The following is a 20,363-nucleotide window of genomic DNA, read 5'->3' as shown; positions in this document are numbered from 1 at the left end:
AAATATGCTTAATACCCAAAAAGGAAGAAGTGGTGATGCAAACAGGTCAAGAATGTTTCAACCTTAGTGATCATGAGATTACAGGATTTCGAGGTATAGAGGACTTGCGATTCGATGTATGTAATCAACGGAATGAACAAGTGACTCTGGAGAACGGTAGGTAGATACAAACCTCGCGGCAGTAACTACAGTTTGACCTATCCTTTCCCTTTCCTTATCCTCTCTCTCTCTCTCTCTCTCTCTCTCTCCCTCCCTCCCTCTCTTTCCATTCCTATTCACGGTGTGGTCATCTGAATAAACCATGAGTGCTGCCTTAATGACGGAATCGAAGGTACAAACGGTCCTCCGTCCCCACGCTTGAATCACTGACGTTGCTCGACATCGGTTGACAAAGATAAATTGCCCTGGCTCTCCGAGCATGTTACCATGAGGAATCTAAACGCAAAGCACCCCTTATGTAACGCACCGTTAAAGCGTGATTCCATTCGGACCGACTCGATGTACTATAAAAATAAGTCCTGGAAAGGATTTCGTGCGATCGGAAAGCCATTACCAACCTAAGCTCGATGATCCGTACCAAGACTATCTTTATATGTTACGTTAGATTTCTTTAATAGTTGAAAAAAGGGAGTTACTATGATTGTTAAATTACATTGAGTGAATTTCCAGGACTTTCGAGATTATATTATTATAGTTCAATATATCATCATCTATGAAACATCTTTTTCGAGATACTCGATTTTGAAAATTCATAGAACACGTGGTTGCTTATCATATGTGCATCTATGAAATATCAATGAAATTATTTCTGTTATATCGATAGTATTAAGTTAGTAAATAAAAAGAGAAAAATTTTCCAATGAAAATAGTTTTTTTTCACATTTCTACCATTTTTTCTTTGGAATATATTGTCATTCATAATGCATGATAATATGTTTATAATAATAGTAAAAAACTACATAGCGTTCACGGATGAGTCATCTGTGACTAAGAACGATAAAAATTTTACGTATGCCTTGTTTTAAAATACAAAGTTTTATCTATCTTTCTATAAGACTTATAACAATATTTAACAATTTTTATAAACAGCATTTAAAAGTATATATATATAAAGCAATTTTAAAAATATAATGTTTGTCTATCCTTTTAAAATATTTTTGAATGATTATTTGGTAATATATTATGAATAATTTTTTATAAATAACTTTTAAGAGCACGGAATATTTTTATTACTATTTAACCATATCTTTAAACAATTATATAATAATTTATCGTAAATAATATTGTTCTATACCAAAGAAAAAATATAATCATGTATCAAAAATGTTTATATCCAAAGAAAGAAAATTTTAAATAAAGATATAAAGATATTTAATGTAGAAAAATCTATTATTAATTATTAAAAAAGAACTATTAAACGATGTCGAAATGATCGAAAAGGAAAACCGATAAGGGATGGAGAACAATGACGGCGATATCAAACAATCGTCTGTTCGTCGAGTAAAAAGAGTTTGCATGAGTTCTGTGTCTGTCGGGGCAGCACCGCTAACAGTAGACTTGCAATGCCCTCGTATATTACGCGGCGAACTCAAACATAATATCCTGAAAAGCACTCGTAACTCCATTTCGTGGGTGCGCCGCGAGTGTAGCTCGTACATAATCCACCGTGGATGTTTTGCACCACCTCTCTCATTCTCTCAATCTCTCTTTCTCTTTCTCTTTCTCTCTCTCTTTCTCTCTCTCTCTCTCTCTCTCTCTCTCTCTCTCTCTCTTTCGCTCACTTCCTCGCGTTTGACAGATGTTTAATATTACTGCAAAGTTTCTAGCCGAGCAGTATACAAGCAATACACGCTTACGACGGATCTGCCCGACCGATTGCCTCCTCTAAACTGCATTTTACCTCACGTTTACTTCAATGCTTTGAATTTAAGAGAAAGAAACGTATGAAGGTGAAAGAGAGAGAGAGAGAGAGAGAGAGACAGAGAGAGAGAGAGAGAGAGAGAGAAAGAGAGAGAGAGAGAGACAGAGAGAGAGAGAGAGAGAGAGAGAAAGAGAGAGAGAGAGAGAGAGACAGAGAGAGAGAGAGAGAGAAAGAGAGAGAGAGAGAAAATGTGCGAAAATGCAAACCAGCTACCAATTTACAAGAAATAGAAAATTTCCCAAACGAAACATTAATCATTACTGATATTCAACAATGTTTTCATCGAATAAACATAGTTTAAAGCACCTATGTAACATGAAAAGAACAAAGCTCTTGTGTTATTCTCGATATTTTTTTTGTTTTAGTCGTTAATAAAATACGCTGCAAAAAAATATAAAATTCACAAATGTCTCAATGTAAAAATCTAGAGTAATACCATTTTACATGTACCAACGGTTTATTAATTCACATTTTCACGAACCAGATACGAACATTAACGGGTTCCATGAGTTATGATATCGGTCCATTTCAACCCAACATCGGTAGTAATCCACTCTGCCAGACGAATGGCAGCAATTTCTCGATCGGGTATTTCATGCTTTTTGCACCAATGTAATTTCTTTACATACATTTCGCAGTTATTCTCGCACGACACAAGGCCATCCATCCATGTTCCCGATAAAATTATGATAATGCAATGCACAATGGGATTTCGAAACAAGTTCGATTAACAATTACACACTTAAATTGTACACATTTAATTATCGTTTTTCACGTACACATAATTACGTAGTTCCAAACAGAAACTGTATATCCCATATATCCCATTAAAATATATTACAGTCTCGCTTTAACAATGAATGAAACAATAGTTTTGTATATAAAATAAAAATCAAGAAAAAATTGAATTGTTAATTAATATTCTGGCATTATGAAATTTCTAGTTTATAAATTACGCCATTATAATAATAATTAGATATAATAATAATTATACATAATAATAATTAGATATAATAATAAATTATTCATAATCAAATAAATCCAAGGGACACAATTATCAATAATTGATAATTAATATTTTTTTCGTTCATAATCTTATTTTACAATCAATTTCGATGGTAATAGATAACAAATAACATATTTCGATCTAAAAAATATTAAAAATATATTAAATAAATGATTTCGAAATGAAATTACGAAAAATACTTTCTTACACATAATAATAGTAAATGGATGTAATGATATTTCTTCTTATTTTCGGAATATTTAGATCATCGAAAATTTGAAAAGCATAACCATTAGAAATTTTATTCATGACAAACGTAACTTTGACGTCTGACATAGGTAATTGACAAACAGCCTAGATATAGACTTTGTCTACGAAACTTTCGATAAGTTTTGGCCGAGTTGCACGTATCCAACACGCATAAATAACTTGCAGAAAAGCGAAGAAACTTTTCAAATTACGACGCCGTATACTGACGTTAAGAGAACGAAAGACAGGATTTAAGTGAGAAAGAAAAAGAGGGACGCCGAAAACTAATGCACGATTGATGAAGATGCACTGCCTCTTTTTAGTTGATACGAAAATAAGAGATGGCAAGACGAATGAATTCTAAGAACAGAGAATTTATTTCTTTCCTTCTTGCGACAATGTAGCTCAGCTAGATTCTGAACTTCATCTATATCAACGATAACTACTTTCAATGATTTCTACTACTTGCTTGTTCAACGGATCTTGATTGTTTTCTTTCTGGATTATAGATCCAATTATCAGATTTTAATGAATGAAAAATAACAACTACCAATAAATATCTGTAGTAGCCAATAAAGATATCCCAATATTATGTTAGAACATTGTATTACGCAGTAAAATTATATAAAACATACATAGCTGCATATTTATTTATTTGTATTGTATATTTATCAAAAATAAGATAAAAATTATCGAAAAGTATAAGCTAATGAATATGAAATTAAGCAATGAAATATTCAATACTTGATATGAGTATATCAGATAATATTCATTAGAAAATACTATTAGTGTAGACTCGCTGAAATACTTTATTAAGTACACTGAAACTGAACAAAAAAGAAGTTAGTTGTGAAAATGAAATTAATCATTGGTTTGGCGTTATTCTTCAACATTTTAACAATACAACACAAACTGGTAAATAGTAAAAGATTATTTATCATTGTGCCTGTACCCTATTATAGTCATCAAATCGCATATCAATCATTATGGAGGAAGCTTCACGAACGTGGGCATGAACTCGTGATTTTAACTTTAAATTCGATTAAAGATCCAAATTTGGCGAATTATACAGAAATCAATTATAATATTAACTATGAAAATGTACAGAATATCTTCAATAAAAAACTAAACAGAAGATTTACAGAAATAGAAGCTAATATGCTTTTAGATACTTGTCGTCATTATCTTATTGAAAAACTATTAAAGATTCCAGATATTCAAAAATTATTTCTGTCTGAGAACAATGAGAAATTCGATGCAGTTATGGTGGAGACTTTATCATCTCCGATTTTCTATTTACTAGCTCAGAAATTCAATGCTCCTTTAATAGGTAAGATGTTGAATATAATATCGGCAAAAACGATATGACGATAAATTAATATTTTTCATTAATTTTTGTTCAATATTTATAAAACAATTGTGTAATCATAATTCTCACAGGTATCATGTCGCTACAGTTACGTAATTTTGAACGATATTTTTTGGGAAGTCCAATATTGTCATCGCATCTTTCGAATTGGGAAATAGAAGATATCTCAACTAATCCAACTTTCTGGCAAAGATTGAATAATTTCATAAACACCTGTTATTATGTGTATTACTGGTTTTATATATTCATTCCTATTCAACAAATGCTAGCTAACAAGTATTTAGGAGATAATGTACCCAGTATCATCGAAGCTGCACAAAATATGAGCCTTATCCTCGCCAATTCTCACATGATATATTTATATTCCCGACCAGAAATACCCAACGTTGTTTATTATAATAACGGTCATATTTCCAAAATACCGCCAACTTTGCCCACAGTACGAATTTGATATAAAACTTATAAATAATATATTTCCATTATTTTAAAATATGATACTTACAATTAAAGAAATTCAAAACAAATATATAAATCAAGATTTTTTATTTTAACTGGTGAATTTATTTTGCACATTTTATTATCCTTAATATTACTATTTATTCTATTATTTTTTATTCAAAATTTCTATTTGCTTTTAGGATTTACGTATATTTCTTGACAATGCTACAAACGGATTTATATATATGAGCCTTGGTTCAACAGTAAAATATGATTATTTGATGGAAAATACAAAAACACTATTTTGGAATGTACTCTCCAAGTTACCTTGGCCGGTAGTATGGTCGCGGAGTGATGCAGATAGCATTAAAAATTTCTCATATCACTTCGATAAAATATTCATTTCAAAGTGGGTTCCTCAGCAAGGCATTTTGGGTAAGATAAACGTGGTATACAATAAGAACAAATATTTTAGAGATATGAGAATAATAAAAAATAAAACAATAATATCAAAAGAATTTTTATGTGGATCGTCTACGTAGTAAATTATAAAAGAAAATTGTGATAATTTATTTTTCCTTTTCTCGTAGCTCACCCCAATATTAAATTATTTATATATCAAGGTGGCCTTCAAAGTACCGAAGAAGCTATATATTATGGTGTGCCACTTATAGGAATACCAATAATATTCGATCAAGAGTATAACGTAAAAAGAATGGCTACTTTCGGTGTCGCGAAACATCTTCATCTGATTAATATCACCGAAAAAATATTTAATGATTCAATTTATGATATATTTAATAACAAAAAAAGGTAACTATCAATGCCATTTAAATTCATATGTAAATATTGTTATGAAGAAATTTAAAGAAAAAAATTGTTATTCTAGATATAAAGAAAAAATGTTAGAGCTTCAGAACATCGTCAATGACGTTCCTTACGATACATTGGAAAATGCTGTGTGGTGGATCGAATATGTTATACGTAATAAAGGAATCCCGTATTTACAACTTGACGAGAAATATAAACCATACTATCAACGATACGATATAGATATTATCGTACTCTTATCAATATTCATCACTTTTCTAATTCTTTTTCTGCTATATATTGTATTAACAATCTCGTCGTATATAATAATACATTATCGATTCACAAAAGAGAAACTTTCTTAATGTATGTTATAAATTAATACAATTTTCAAAGTGTTATCTATAATCAATATAAACTTGTATTCTATTGTAATCAATAACATATTAAATTGTATTATTTTAGATTTATACTTGCATTTATTACGCCATAAACAACGTTATATTACATTATGATTTAATTTTGTCTTAATATATATATTTTAATAGATACTCATCTCGAAATATGTCTCATAAGTTTCTTCCTTTTTTTTTTGATGCGAAATCAATAGACGATATTTGTTGTTTAAGGTTGATTTACTGTGTTACATATATACCGTTCTGTTCTATTACTTTCTTCCATCTCCCAGAAAGCCTCATTATACCCTCTTTCCAAAATTGTTGAGACTTACTTGCAAAATATTCATCGAGGTGCGTTTTTATTTCGCTTTCGGATTTGTGACATTTATCACGGAGAGAATTTTTTAATGAGAGAAATCAGATGGGGCAAGGTCTGGAGAGTACGGAGGATGAGGTAGAACGTTCCAATCCAACTATAAGAGTTTCTGTCTTACAGCCAACGCAACATGCGGTTTTGCATTGTTGTGATGAAAAACGACACCTCGTCAGTTCACCAATTCTGGCCGTTTTTTGGCTATGGCGGCTTTCAATTTATCGAGTTGATTGCAATATTTTGCAGAATTGATCGTTTCACCTTGTGGAAGGACCTCGTAATGCACTACACCTTTCCAGTCTCATCAAATACATAAAAGAACTTTCTTCGGATGAAGTCCTGGCTTTGCAACAGTTGAAGGTCGATTTTCCTTAGACAAAGTGCGTTTTCGATGCACATTTTGATATAAAATCCAAGTCTCGTCTCCAGTGACAAGCTTCTTTAAAAAAGGATTTTTTTCATGTTGCTGAAGAAGCAAATCGCACGTAGAGACGCGGTTCATAAGGTTGATCTCCGTCAATTGGCGTGGAACTCAAACTTCATACCGATTCACATATCCCATCTTGATTAAATGATTATTTTATGTATATATATTATGTACCGTTGTCCTGGGAATATTAGTGGCATCCACTATCTCGCGCACACCATATCACGGATTTTCAGTGAGCATACTCTTGATGAGGTCCATATCTGTCGTTGCTGAGCGACCGCTGCGGTCTTCATCTTTCAAATCATAATTATTAGCTCTTAATTTTGTTAAACCAATTGCGAACGGTTCTAATAATCATAGTATCACTCCCATAAACGATGTAAATCTCGTTTGCAGCGTCCTTTGCACTATTACTTTTTTTAAAGAAATGAAGCATTACATGCCGCAAATGCTTCTTTTGACTATCCGTATTGAACGGCGTAGTAAAATATTTTAAAAGAGACTTTGTCACCGAAATATACTTTGAAAGAGCTGTGAGATGACTGAAATTGATGCCATAAACAGACAATAGATAAACTTACATGTTTACTAACATAGCTGGCTCGAGGTCATACATAGCGTGGCGCGGAGAAAACTTATGGGACATCCTAACATTTATAAAATTAATCCTTCTATCAATGTTTTTATTTTTACTTGACTACATCTTTCCAAACTACTAATAATTTAGATTTTCGAGTTTACTCTGATTGAAAATTTCAAAGATCTTTCCTTAAGATTTAAAACGATAGAAACGAAAATAAGTATGTTATTTTTTTATCAAAACGACGGCGAAAGGTAATTTTGGAAACATCTAATATATCGATTTTTTAGTGTACTATAATTTATGGCCAATAAAATTCGCGAAATGAAATATCATCGGATATCTAAAATTGAGAGACCGTAGTAAGTTTCTAACAGAGTTCGATGTTGTAATCGTGAAGTTAATAATAGGTTCTTGCATTTACCTCTACCAAACACATACAAATGCCCTATGATATTCTAGATTATTCTAAACAATCGAAGGAAAATTACATCGTAGATGTGGTAATACAGAGAAGTTTATTCGATGTATCTCACGAGGAATTCAATTCATGATTGGCCTTCTGTCTATCCCATTGCCAGTCTACGTTATATCGTTATTACTATTCTACTTGCAAATGCATGGTCTATTTCCTATCTCGAAGCTATCCACGATGAGAATTTCGTACGTGACGATAATGATAAAATGATATAAAACTATGGTGCAATTAAAAAATCATTATCCTTGATTTAATTTTATCTCAACGTGTATGGCATTAAATGAAATTATCTATAAATTTTACTCCAATTACGATCTTCTACGATTAAATAAAAATAAAAATAAAAATTGTCGAGTCGATCAAAGAAAAAAAAAAAAAGAAAAGAAAACAATTTTTCTCCAAAATCTCTTCCGAAGGGGGAAGAAAGGAAAACAAAAGATAAATTCTAACAGGTTTCCTCCTTGGACAATTTTTATTAGACTTCGAGTTTCGACTTAGTCATTCCCATAGGAAAGAATGTAGACGGGAGCTTTGAGGAAATTCTACGAATTCTTTAGAGCTTTGCGGTAATACTATCCAGAGGGATGCGAAACGTTACTTCCGCAACGTGGTATCCTTTAACCGCTACTAGTCAGAAAAGCAGATTCCTTTCCTTTTCGTGCTTAGCGGTAACGTTCCGCTTTCTTTTCTTCATCCCAAGCAACGCGAACAAACGTATAAAATATCTTCTCATAGATATGTATGTAGTTATCACCAATATTATTAAACGTTGCAACTGAAATATAAAAACTACGAATGAATCCATTTTACTCGATACTATATCTAACCAAATTAATTTCACTAGATCTTACTAAATTAATTTCACAATATGAAAGATAAACTTTAATGTACAAAAGTCGATAATCGATCGATCCAATTGAAATTCGACTAAGGGATCTTGAAATAGAAATTCCCAAAGCAAGTGGTCACAAGACGAAAGATTTCATCTACGCGGTGTGATAGGAGGATAAAAATAACAATGACTGGTGGAAAGAGAATTTGCTATCGACAGTGTAGAGAAAACATCGATAGTTCCAAGGAAAAACATCATCCTTCGATCACGTTCATCCAAGCAACGAGAATGTGGATGATAGAGATGCTAAAGGAGAGAGATAGTGAAGAAATAAAATGATTGTTTGTATGTGTCTATGTGTAAAGGAAATGGAGATAGTGAGAGTGAACAGGTCTATATTGCAACGTGAAAACGCGTCGCCTTTCGGTAACCGTACTCTCAAAGTGTTCTGGACTCATCAGCCAGGGTAACACCCAGCTTACACGTAGTGCCTGACTTAACCCGAGCTTCTCTAGAATCTCGAGGAAACTTTCACGAAGTAGATTACCCGCGATACCTATCCAAGGTGCACGTATTCTAACAGAGCCTGTCTTCAAATCTACCGACGTACAACTCCTCTTTCTCCTCCTCCTCTTTCATCTCCTTCTCCTCCTTCTCTTCCTCATATCTCCTTTACCTCTGTCTCTTTCGTTCCATCTCTAGATAGAGATCGTTATTCAAATTGCAATATTTCTATGCACGTATATATATGCGTGTACTATCTATGAAGTGGAAACTAGCGAAATAATCTCATACGTGATTCTAAGAATAATAATTTTTACAATATTTTCCTTTCACTTAAAATATATAAAATGTGAATGTGAAACATCTACGAAAAGTTTCATGATATTTCATGAGAATTTTATATTTCACTTTTCACGATATCGTGATCATAATAAACTCTCTTGGGTCGTGTCTAAAAGTAGGATTACGCATATAAATTGAAATCATATGGCGAGCGATAAGGTTAGAAGATCCTACGAAGTATTCGAAGGAAATTCGATAAGGGAAAATAATAAAGATCAAATTCATGAAGAGCTAAACAGAAAGTGAAAATAATAAAGGAGAGAATTAACAGGAGGTATCGGTTATACATATAGAAAGGACAGGCGTGTTCGTGGCATTCTATGTCGGCAAAGTTTCTCCTTTGCCTTAGCGTGCGATGCGTAATGCATTATGTAAGATTTGAAGGGAAGGTTGGCGCCGAGCTGTCTCTCTGTTTGTCCGATGTAGCGTCACGACACGTTCTCATCTTGATGACTAAACCATATAGCATCGTCTTATGGTTGGATACGAGGGATGTTTCGTCCCAAATGTAATATTTGACTATTTTATCGTATTCAATTTTTCTCATGTTTTTTTTCTTTCCTCCTTTTATTATATAATAAATTTCCTTGGTAATTCAAAAATTTAATTAGTTAAATTAAATTCATTTAATTTGCAAATTAATTCAACAAATATCGGAAATCGTATACGCAATGTATACCACGTATAATATGTAAAACGCAAAACCAAATGGAGCAACTGGAAATCTAACACCATGGAAAATATTGCTTTCAACATTATACCTGTTTATCGATTGCTTCAGCTACTAGTTACAATAAAATTTCTTTTCTTTCTCTCGAATCACATTAAAATATAACGAATACATTCTAGATCTGATACTTCTTCTATAATTATGTTATTCTACCTAGGAGATCGGAAATTATTCTAGTAGAAATACAAAATAATTGATCTCATTGATTTCTAGTCGAATGTAAAGTCAAAATTAAATACTCTCATTAGCTAATTAATTTTTAATTTTTTTTTCGAGTCCATTAATTTGACCCAATATGTCCAATCAATGTCTTTGATCTTTTATACTCATTAATATGGATTTCAGTAAAGAAACTTTATTAATATTCTAAATAATATTAGTAAATGCAAAATAAGAATATCACTATAAGAATAAATGTTTTTATTTATTTACGACTTCTTTCCAATTTCATGACATCTAATATAGACATGTCAAACATGAAGAGATGGAGTCTACGGAGCGATCAGCACGCTTCTGTTCGAGCCGATCGGCGTGCCGATGAAGCACTTCCATGCGAGCTTCCACACGTGCAAGACGTGTTTCATAACACTCTAGGTGTATGTTATGCACGAAATGAAGGCATTCGATACAGTATGGCCTATTGTATAACTTGAAACAGGCTCGACAAACCTTCGACTTGGTGTACCATGCCAATGTATATTTTTTATAGAATCCATGCCAAACATCTTACGGTTGGATTCTCACGATGGTACCCTAGAAGCATACAATCAAATCAATCAAATAAGGATCCTTCAATCATGAGAAAAATAAACGGCATCTTTATACACTTTCAACTTAATATATAATAATTCAAACTAACATGACTTCTTCTGATTTTTATCGATTATTATACTACCGATTTTTTTTTTTATTTTTGTAATTAACATCTTACAACAATGAAAGAAATTTTAACAAAAAGATTTACTTACTTTATTGTAAAAATTCATCTAAAAATAATCAAGAAAAAGACAATAAAATTCCGAAGAACTAAAAGATCTATAAAAAAATTAACAAATGAGAACATTCTATGAACAATCAAAAGCCATCTCCTAAGCGTATATTTAATGACGCTAACAACATCATCTAAACGGAAACGAAAAAGTATTTCCAGTGTAATCTGGCGAAAGCATGATCCTAACATACTAGTCGCCTCACGTATCGCATAAAACTCTTTTCGGTAATTTTTATGTGCTTGGATAAAATGTTTGTTATCGGATATATATTTCACAATTTTACGATACTCATTTATTATATCTTCTCGGTTCATTTCAATATGAGATCTTTTATAGAAAAATTTATTGAGAAGCTCTGTGTTTTCTTCACAAGAAAAAAAAAAGATTAAACAAATTTTTTCTGGTAATAATTCTCCCATTACCTTAATAGCTGTTCAGTTATGACACGTGTAATACATTGTTAAAGTTTTTCAACATCTTTAATGACTCGTTAACATCGCTAATATGTTCGCATAAAATCATTGACAACTTATGTATAACTATATATCTATAACTATGTATGACATTTGTCTCTCTCTCTTTCTCTCTCTCTCTTCCTCTCTCACACACATTTTTCCCTATCTATTTTTTCCCTCTCTGTTCTTTTTTTCTTTTATCTTCCGATCGAATTACCCCCATAGCCAGCAGCACGTTCGAACGAGAGCCGAATGTATTTTCCTCGAAATTGGATCGGCTGAGTTTGTTCATGAGGAAGCAAATGTTTCGTTGCATGACCAGAACAAACAGTTTGTTCGCGGCTATGCTTCGCACGATCCGCGTAATGCTTTTAATTTCTACGTACTCTGCTTTTCTTGTCATTGAAACAAACCGAGAAAAACATACTTCCCGTGGAAAATAAAATTTTCAAACGATCCACGAAATCAAAAGCGAAACAGACTTGTCTTCAAAAACTCGACTATCCTATATCATTTAACAAAAGTCAAAATACGTGAATGAAGTTTCGAATTTCGATGTCCTTTATTAACGTTTCTTTAATCAGACGATTCGTGTATACTGTTATCCTATATAAAATATGGAAGAAAAATGATATGAAATATTTCGAAACGAATGAAAATGAACGAATAAATAAATTACATGGGAAAAAGAAAAAACACAGCAATGGGAAATATATATATATAAATACGTAAACCTTCAATATAACATCCTCAAAATGATTAAACAAAAATAAAACATCTTATATCTCATATGTGATATCATATTTCAGAACATTTCCAAGAAAAAGGTATAAAAATATCATTTGTTTTTCATATGGACATTGTACGAAAAGAACGACCATTGCGAAGTAACAAGAGGACTCGAATTGAAGATCGAAAGGAAGGATTCGCGGGTGAAGCAGAATGATAAAAGGCGTAGGACCAACTAGCAGGTGTCACGTAAATCGTACGTGTTACTTCGTCCGACGAAGAAAACGTTCTGTCGTTCCTTTCGTACTTTTAACATGTTCCACACGTTGAAGACGGTAAGTACACGCACGTGATGCCACGAGAAAAATATAAAACCGCACGAAATTGTTGCTCCCTTGACGGAAATAGCGTTCGTCTTACTTCTGGAATTTAGGACGTTTTGCGACGTTCATTATTCAGTGGCGGTCTCACTTAAACGTACCACGTATCTTTCGTGACGTATATGACCGTACACAGAACATAAGTTTTCATGGCGACGAATATACTTAATATATTTTTTTTTTATGCGAGACCGAATATTATATCATTTCATTTCTTAAATAAATATATATTTATTAACTTATTACGTTTTATTCATTACGGAATATTTAATTCGTTCGAAGAATTTTTATAAGTATAAATAAAACGAATTAATAACTGCAATAAAACTAAAAGATCAGGATTGTATTCTTTTTTTTATCGTATTATTATAAAAGTGAGATTCACGAATCCTTTAAATCCCATTTTTCAAGTTGAAATCAATAGAACGATATCTTTCCTTAAAAAAGCTATTTTCTCGTCTTGCAAAAATATACGAGTAATAAATCGAAGAATTCGAAAAATAATAAATACTGTCAAAAAAACATAAAAAAGGAGAAAACATTTCGACAAGGCTTGGCTTTACAAGACTATAAATACTTATCGAATGACACTAGACTTTCCCCGTTTCAAATACAATTTTCGTTCTCTCTTCGCCATTACTTTAATGTTTTGAAAGATCCTGAATAACATCAGGCAGGATAAGTATTCAAAAATATAGATATATGTAAAGAAAAAATCCCTTACATGTCATTTCCCTTTCGTTCTCTTTCTTTCTCACTTTCTTTCTTTCTTTCTTTCTTTCTTTCTTTCTTTCTTTCTTATACACAAAAGAGAAAATATTTTTGATACATTAAAATTTTCTAGACAAAAAAACTACTTCTGTTACTCTAAAATTCTATCTTGTCTTTCCTGGAACAATATAATCCGCAAGTTAGAATATTACAAAAACAAAAACAAAGGATTACATTTCTTCAGAACAAATTCTTCGAATTCGAGATCCTTGCTTGAGACTTTAGACGATAAACAAAACGATGGATTATTCGGAATCTACCTGTATTATATAGTACATATATATAATGTAAAACTAGTAATAAGAAAACAGTCGAAGGATTATCTTTTGTGTAGCGTTAAGTGATTCAGGATGGAAAAGAGAGAAAGAGAGAAAGAGAGAGACAGAGAGAGAGAGAGAGAGAGAGAGAGAGAGAGTTATAAAAGAAAAACGCGACGTTTAATGCGTTTAAACTCGTAGGATGAAATACGATTCGTACTTGGCACAAAGGCTTTTCGAAATGTAAGCAGAATATCCTTGAAACTTCATGCATCGTAATTATATTATATGTATTCTCCTTTTCCTCATTTCTTTCTTAATGTTTATTTCATATAAAATCTTCATAAAAGTCCACAATGTATTTAAATAATTTTCCATCGTGATAATAATTCAGTTCATTTTTTCAACTAGTTCTTGTGAAATACTTCAAAGTGAATCCCTCAAAAACGATCCAACATCGTACAAGTTCAATCTCCAAAATGGCGGAACGCTCAATTAATTCTCAGCTCGAACAATGAACAGGACAAGACGAAGGAACAAGACAATTCGTGCTGCGGAAGCTATCGTGAGGTCAGTACGGCACCTGATGTTCCGGAGTTTGCTACCGATTCACTCACACGTATTCTCACGGACATATAACCCTATGGAATTTCCTAGCTAACAATACGCTCTCGACCCCTTGTTTTCTATCCACAGCTGATACGTTACACCGAATCGACCGCAGTGATCGATCCTCGAAACGCGAATGCTAATTATTCTGGTGGTCCTCGCTCGTGCTTTCTAATCATTCGCAAAGCTCAATTATGCATTCTGCTTTATGGCCAGCCGAGTAACCGGTCACGTTCTCTATCCTGATGTATTAGTCTACAACCGAATGCGTTTTCTCGATCATTTATAAATTCCAAGAGAATCGTCAAATTGCTGAGATAATCAAACGAATTTCATACTTTTAAATTCTATCTCAATCAATTTTCACTTTATCATCTCGATTATTGAATCTTATTCTATAAGATTATTTAATCGTAATCTACTATATATTGATGAAATTTTCTAAAAATACCTATTTTTTTTTATGTAAATATCTATTCACGTAGTTTCTAACGTTACATGAGTAAATATATACGTAGATATATATAATAAATCTTTGATTAATCGTTAGTCAGTGAACGATCGTTCGGTCAATTATCACAAGCCCCAATTAAACGTCGTATACTCTCGAGTCGTGTTCCGAGAGGCACCATTTCGTCACCATTTGGTCATACATACATATATCTAGAAACTACCATCCATACCCATTGCAAAGCAAATCGATCGATTCTCTCCAAATTACCACGTGATTTTCCATAAATTACGCGCACTCACGCGAAACAAATAGGAGTATGAACTACGGAACGATACACTTAACGCGAAATTAAAAACGATTGGGAAGTCCTATCGCCGATCAGTAACAAATTTATATCCGATCATAAGTTAACGCACGTACATTCTATTTCGTTGATTCCTTTCGTTGGAGGAAAAAACAGAGCTGACTTTATTTTTTACACGATAATTGCTCAATTTCAACATTAAATTTTTCATGAAAAATTCTTATGAAAACATCATGATTACTTATTTTCTTCGGAAACTGGGTAGACTTAATTATTAAAAAAAAGAAAAAAAAGAAGAAACCATTTACCTATTAAAATATTTAATTTATCATGCGATCAATGTTTATCGAGTTTGTTGAATCATCGTGATCGAAAAGTGGAAAGTGATCGTCATCGTTAGTAAAATCAACTGAAAATAATATACGTCGACGTATCGATGCAGTTATCAGTTTGTCGGATACGCGTTATCGTCTGGTCTAGTAATTTAACGTAATATAGGTGCAAAATTCGCATCCCACGAGATACACGGTCGAACGAGTGTAAACGTTAATTACGTTGATGACAGAGTAATACCGAGACAGTGAGGGGAAGACAGGGAGAGAAAGAAAGAAAGAGAGAGAGAGAGAGAGAGAGCGAGAAAGAGGTGGAAGGAGAATGAAGTTACTACGTTTACACCTACCGAAATCATTTATATTGTTTTATGCTCATTATTCATCGCCGTGTCGTGTCCTTTCGAAATCATTCTTTTTTCTAAATAATATATGTACTTTGATGATGTGTATCCATAAACGAATTTTTTCCGACATTATTCTCCCTCCCCCCCTCTCTCTCTCCCCTTTAATTTCTCTCGTTTTATGTGCCAAACGTACGTACAAATTAATTCGAAGGATAATAACAAGCAGCATTTGGCGCTTCGCAATTCGGGCGAAGCGTTGCTCTTGTTAGCACAACCGATCCAAAACCTATGTGGTATGTGGCGGCACAGAGCCGGCTCGATTTTGGTGAAATGCTCGTCCACGTGCGCGTATGTAATCGAATTGGAGTTCCGAATTCGGTAGAAAAATTTTCGAAAAATACGAGCCACATACGAATTGAGAGTTAGGAAGAGAGAAATAGAAAGGGAGAGGATAGTGGAAATAATATCGATGCAAAGCTTCGATTCGTCGATTTTCACTACATTCATTCCTATAACCTTTACGATGCGCGAAAATCGAACTGCGGTAGTTTCTTGTCGAGTGCACCAAACGTAATATGGTTTCCCCTTGTATTATGCAAGCTTCATAGAACTAATGGTCGTCACACAAGCGAGATTAATTATTTTTATTCCAAATAATATTATGATAATATTACCGAAGATATATATATTTCGATGAGTAGTTATGAGAGACTTCTCGAAGAATGATTATCGTGTGTGTATGTGTGTGTGTGTGTGTCTATGGATATGTCATTTAAAATGGATAAACTTTTATTCTTCTTTTAGTTCCTTTGTATTTTGCCGTGAAAAAAATTTACCAATTTATCGGACGAGATCGTCAATTTGTTTTAACGCTCGATGCAATGTCACAACGTCGAAGATTCGAAATTTTCCATATAAAAAATATTTCGATGATATAACAGAGGTCCGTTAACTCCTGCAAATCCTCGATGTTACCTTGTAACGACGTTGACACGAGTTCTTTGCGTTACGTGACATTCCGCGTTAACGCTCGCACACGTTGGAATTTTATCATCGATGCTTCTCTTGGAAAAAGAAAAAAAAAAGAAGATGAATTCTTCTCCTTTTTTATTCTTTCAGCTAGTTTTTACGACATGTCTTCGTTTCTTTCGACGCGATCGTTATCGTGTACTTTCATTATCGATAATCAATATATGTATTGTTAATAGATAGAAATGATCCTTTTGAAAAAAGGAAATATCAATTGAAGGAAAAATGATTACTTTGTAAAAGCCTTCATGGTAGTTATTTGTAAATTGAATTACAATTGTAACAATATTTGTTTCAGATTTCTGAATGGCAAGATCGTATGCATATCAGTTACCATAATAATAATTAGATGCTTATATTTCTCTGAAGTATAAATCATTGCAATATATTCTGATATTCGAATACATTGCGAATATTCCAGAATATCTCGATGGATAATTAAAGTTGAATGCGCTCGTCGGAAGAGGTTGCTTGTTATTTGCCTCATTGCTAATTTAAGCTGGAAATTTTCCACGCAGGATGAAATTTATGTAATGAAATGAACATTCTTCTATTCTTTCTATTCTGCCTATTCTTTCGAGTGATTTTGGCTTCTCAATGTTAAACGTGCTCGCAACGAAATCGAAAAAAGGAGGAGAACAAAATTTACGAAACAAGTTTAAAAGAGTAAACTTACGATGAGAGAGAGAGAGAGAGAGAGAGAGAGAGAGATTGAGAAGAAAATATCGCCATCTTGAAAAGACTAGTATCCATTAAAGAAAAATAACGTAATCTATGACGCATTAAAAAAAATTTCTTCTTTATTTTTTGAACATTATTGTTTGCACAGTTAAAAAACATCGACATTAAGTTGTAATTTCTATGAAATTTAAGTCATTCTTTCTTTCTATATTTTTCTATCTCTTTATTCACTGTTAATTTATTTCTAATTCATCATTTTATATAATACAAAGAAAACAATGCGTACGCAGTTTAATTACGAGACTTTGAATCTTTCATAATGCTCTTATTCCCTTCTCTCAGTAAAATGTTAGGTGCTCACGAATTTGAACCTTTCACTGGTTCTTTTTAACTCTTCCCTTTCTCCGTTTTCATTTCCCTCTCTCTCTCTCTCTCTTTCTCTCTCTCTCTCTTTCTATCTCTAGCCTTTTCTCTTCAGAGCCGATGTGAACTCTGGAGGCCCATTGCGTCTCATCAAGGAACAATGCCCGAGATAAAATATTAATACCGGCCGAATATGTAATATTCATGACCCCAGTACCAGTCCAGCCCCCTCGTCGTTTTCCTGTAGAATCTACCAATGTACTTGTGTTTCGTTTTACTGCGATGCGGACATTCGAGATCACAGAAAGAGGATCGAAAGGATGAAGGGTTAAAGAAAAAGACGAAGCAAACCGTATTGTTAGATTTTATCAAGATCAAAATCCCTAAGGAACGCTTAATGAAAAGAATATATGAGAGAAATAAAATAATTATGAAAGATAAATTTTACTTGATAAGTTATTTGAGAAAGTATTAAATAAAAAATACTTTAGAAATATTATATATGTATGTACATACGTATAAAATGGCATCGAGATATATAACGAAAATGAAGGAGAAATGAATTCTGTAAAAAGAAGAAATAAATAAATAATAATAAAACTTGAAAACGTCCCGAGAAATTTATTTGACGTTATCAATATAATTTTGTGATATCTCTTCCTCCAATAAATTATAAAAAAAAAATGAAGTAAAAATTGCATACGTTAGATAACGTATGTCCCCGGAGTGCAGTAATCACTCTTGAAATCCTTTGTGTAACCGAAAGAGAGAGAGAGAGAGAGAGAGAGAGAGAAAGAGAGAGAAAGAAAGAGAGAGAGAGAGAGAGAGAGAGAGAGAGAAAGAGAGAGAAAGAAAGAGAGAGAGGGAGAGAAAGAGAAAGAGGGAGAGAAAGAAAGAGAGAGAGAGAGAGAGAGAAAGAGAGAGAAAAAGAGAGAAAGAGAAACGAATAGAAGGGATGCAGGAAGGATGCAAGGTGGTCGCTCGAATGTCCAGTCGGAGAATCCTCCTAGGATAGAACTCGTTAGTCCTTTCACGACAGACTTATGGCACCCAAGACCGTTCGCGTTCACAAAAGTTACACCATCCTAGCCAAACTCCGGCAAGGATCTTCACTTCCTTCCGTTCAAATTGCATCAGCAGCGTCTTCGCCGATCAGACTTTCTTTTTCATTGCTCCAGAAATTTTCGAAATGTCTTCCTGTCGAGAAATAAGAAATAAAACCATTTCTCTTCCTCACTATCCAATGAAATCCTTGGAGAGAGATCTCTAACGTCAACAAATTCTGATCATTTTATCTTCCAATGACAGCTCGTCCTTCTTTAAAATATAAATTATTATTCCAATTAAATCTAAAATTGAATGATTTTGCAAAATTACAACTTTAGATTCAATCATATTAGATATTACCTAATTAACATTCAAATTGTTTTTTCATTTTCTTTTATTATTACCATTTTCTCTTCAAAACTACATCGCATAAAGATCATAATTCAAATCATTTTCGCAGGGCTATGATACTCCTCTTTAAATGAATTTCACGCTTCCATTGACGCTGAACGACGATATTCTCAAGTATGAGTCGAAGACAGCTGCCAAGGACACGTATCCTACACGGTAACAGGAAGAGAATTTTGAGAAGGACGAGGAGAGTTGAGTGTCTGCATAAAAGAGAAGAAAACAAGGAAAGCGGGAAACAGCCTGTCGTACCGAAGATTTGATTTATATGTTAATGGCCAAACCATGGTCATGAGCTCGGTTGCTCATTTGATATAAACTACCTTGACATAACTTTATCTGGTTGTATCTATCGGACAAATATGGCGTATAAGTATTTATGATGATGAAACAATATTGGATAAAAAAGCTTTAAATCAAAAAAAAAATCGATAGATATGAACTGATTAATTACAATGAACAAAATTAACTTAGTGTTCGATTTACTTGAATAGAAAAACAGAAAAAGAAATAATAACAAACATTATTGAAGTTTTCAAAAAAAACAGTTTCATTTCTGCGAGACATGACAATGTAATTAAAAGATAAGATAACATGAGAGATCTGTACAGGAAATTTAACGAATAAAAATGCGATTCAGTATCAAAGATTGTAATTATAACTTTTTTCTCACTTTTTACAAAATATATTTATAACGTTAATCGTTATTACTCCGCGTAAAAATAAAAACTATTAAGTGGAAGTTGAA

At 32.8% G+C, this 20,363-nt stretch overlaps 1 protein-coding gene across 3 annotated transcripts; it reads left to right on the top strand.

The window, feature by feature from the left end:
* The first annotated feature begins 3,979 nt into the window (after window positions 1-3,979).
* Window positions 3,980-6,180, top strand: LOC118444785 (UDP-glycosyltransferase UGT5-like). Of its 3 annotated transcripts, XM_035873404.2 has the most exons (6): window positions 3,984-4,091; window positions 4,383-4,506; window positions 4,617-4,984; window positions 5,184-5,418; window positions 5,574-5,796; window positions 5,873-6,180. In XM_035873404.2, exons 1-6 carry the CDS (start codon window positions 4,032-4,034, stop codon window positions 6,156-6,158), a joined length of 1,296 nt encoding a protein of 431 aa, XP_035729297.1. In that variant the 5' UTR covers window positions 3,984-4,031; the 3' UTR covers window positions 6,159-6,180. The 3 variants fall into 3 exon arrangements, with proteins under 3 accessions (XP_085515811.1, XP_035729296.2, XP_035729297.1); XM_085659685.1 differs by having other exon boundaries at window positions 3,980-4,506; window positions 5,607-5,796; XM_035873403.2 differs by having other exon boundaries at window positions 3,980-4,506.
* Window positions 6,181-20,363: the final 14,183 nt, after the last annotated feature.

This window comes from Vespa mandarinia, chromosome 10 (assembly GCF_050613455.1).
Source record: "Vespa mandarinia isolate Hongniang chromosome 10, ASM5061345v1, whole genome shotgun sequence".
Classification (NCBI taxonomy): Eukaryota; Metazoa; Arthropoda; class Insecta; order Hymenoptera; family Vespidae; genus Vespa; species Vespa mandarinia.
This window is presented reverse-complemented; position numbering and strand designations above follow the sequence as displayed.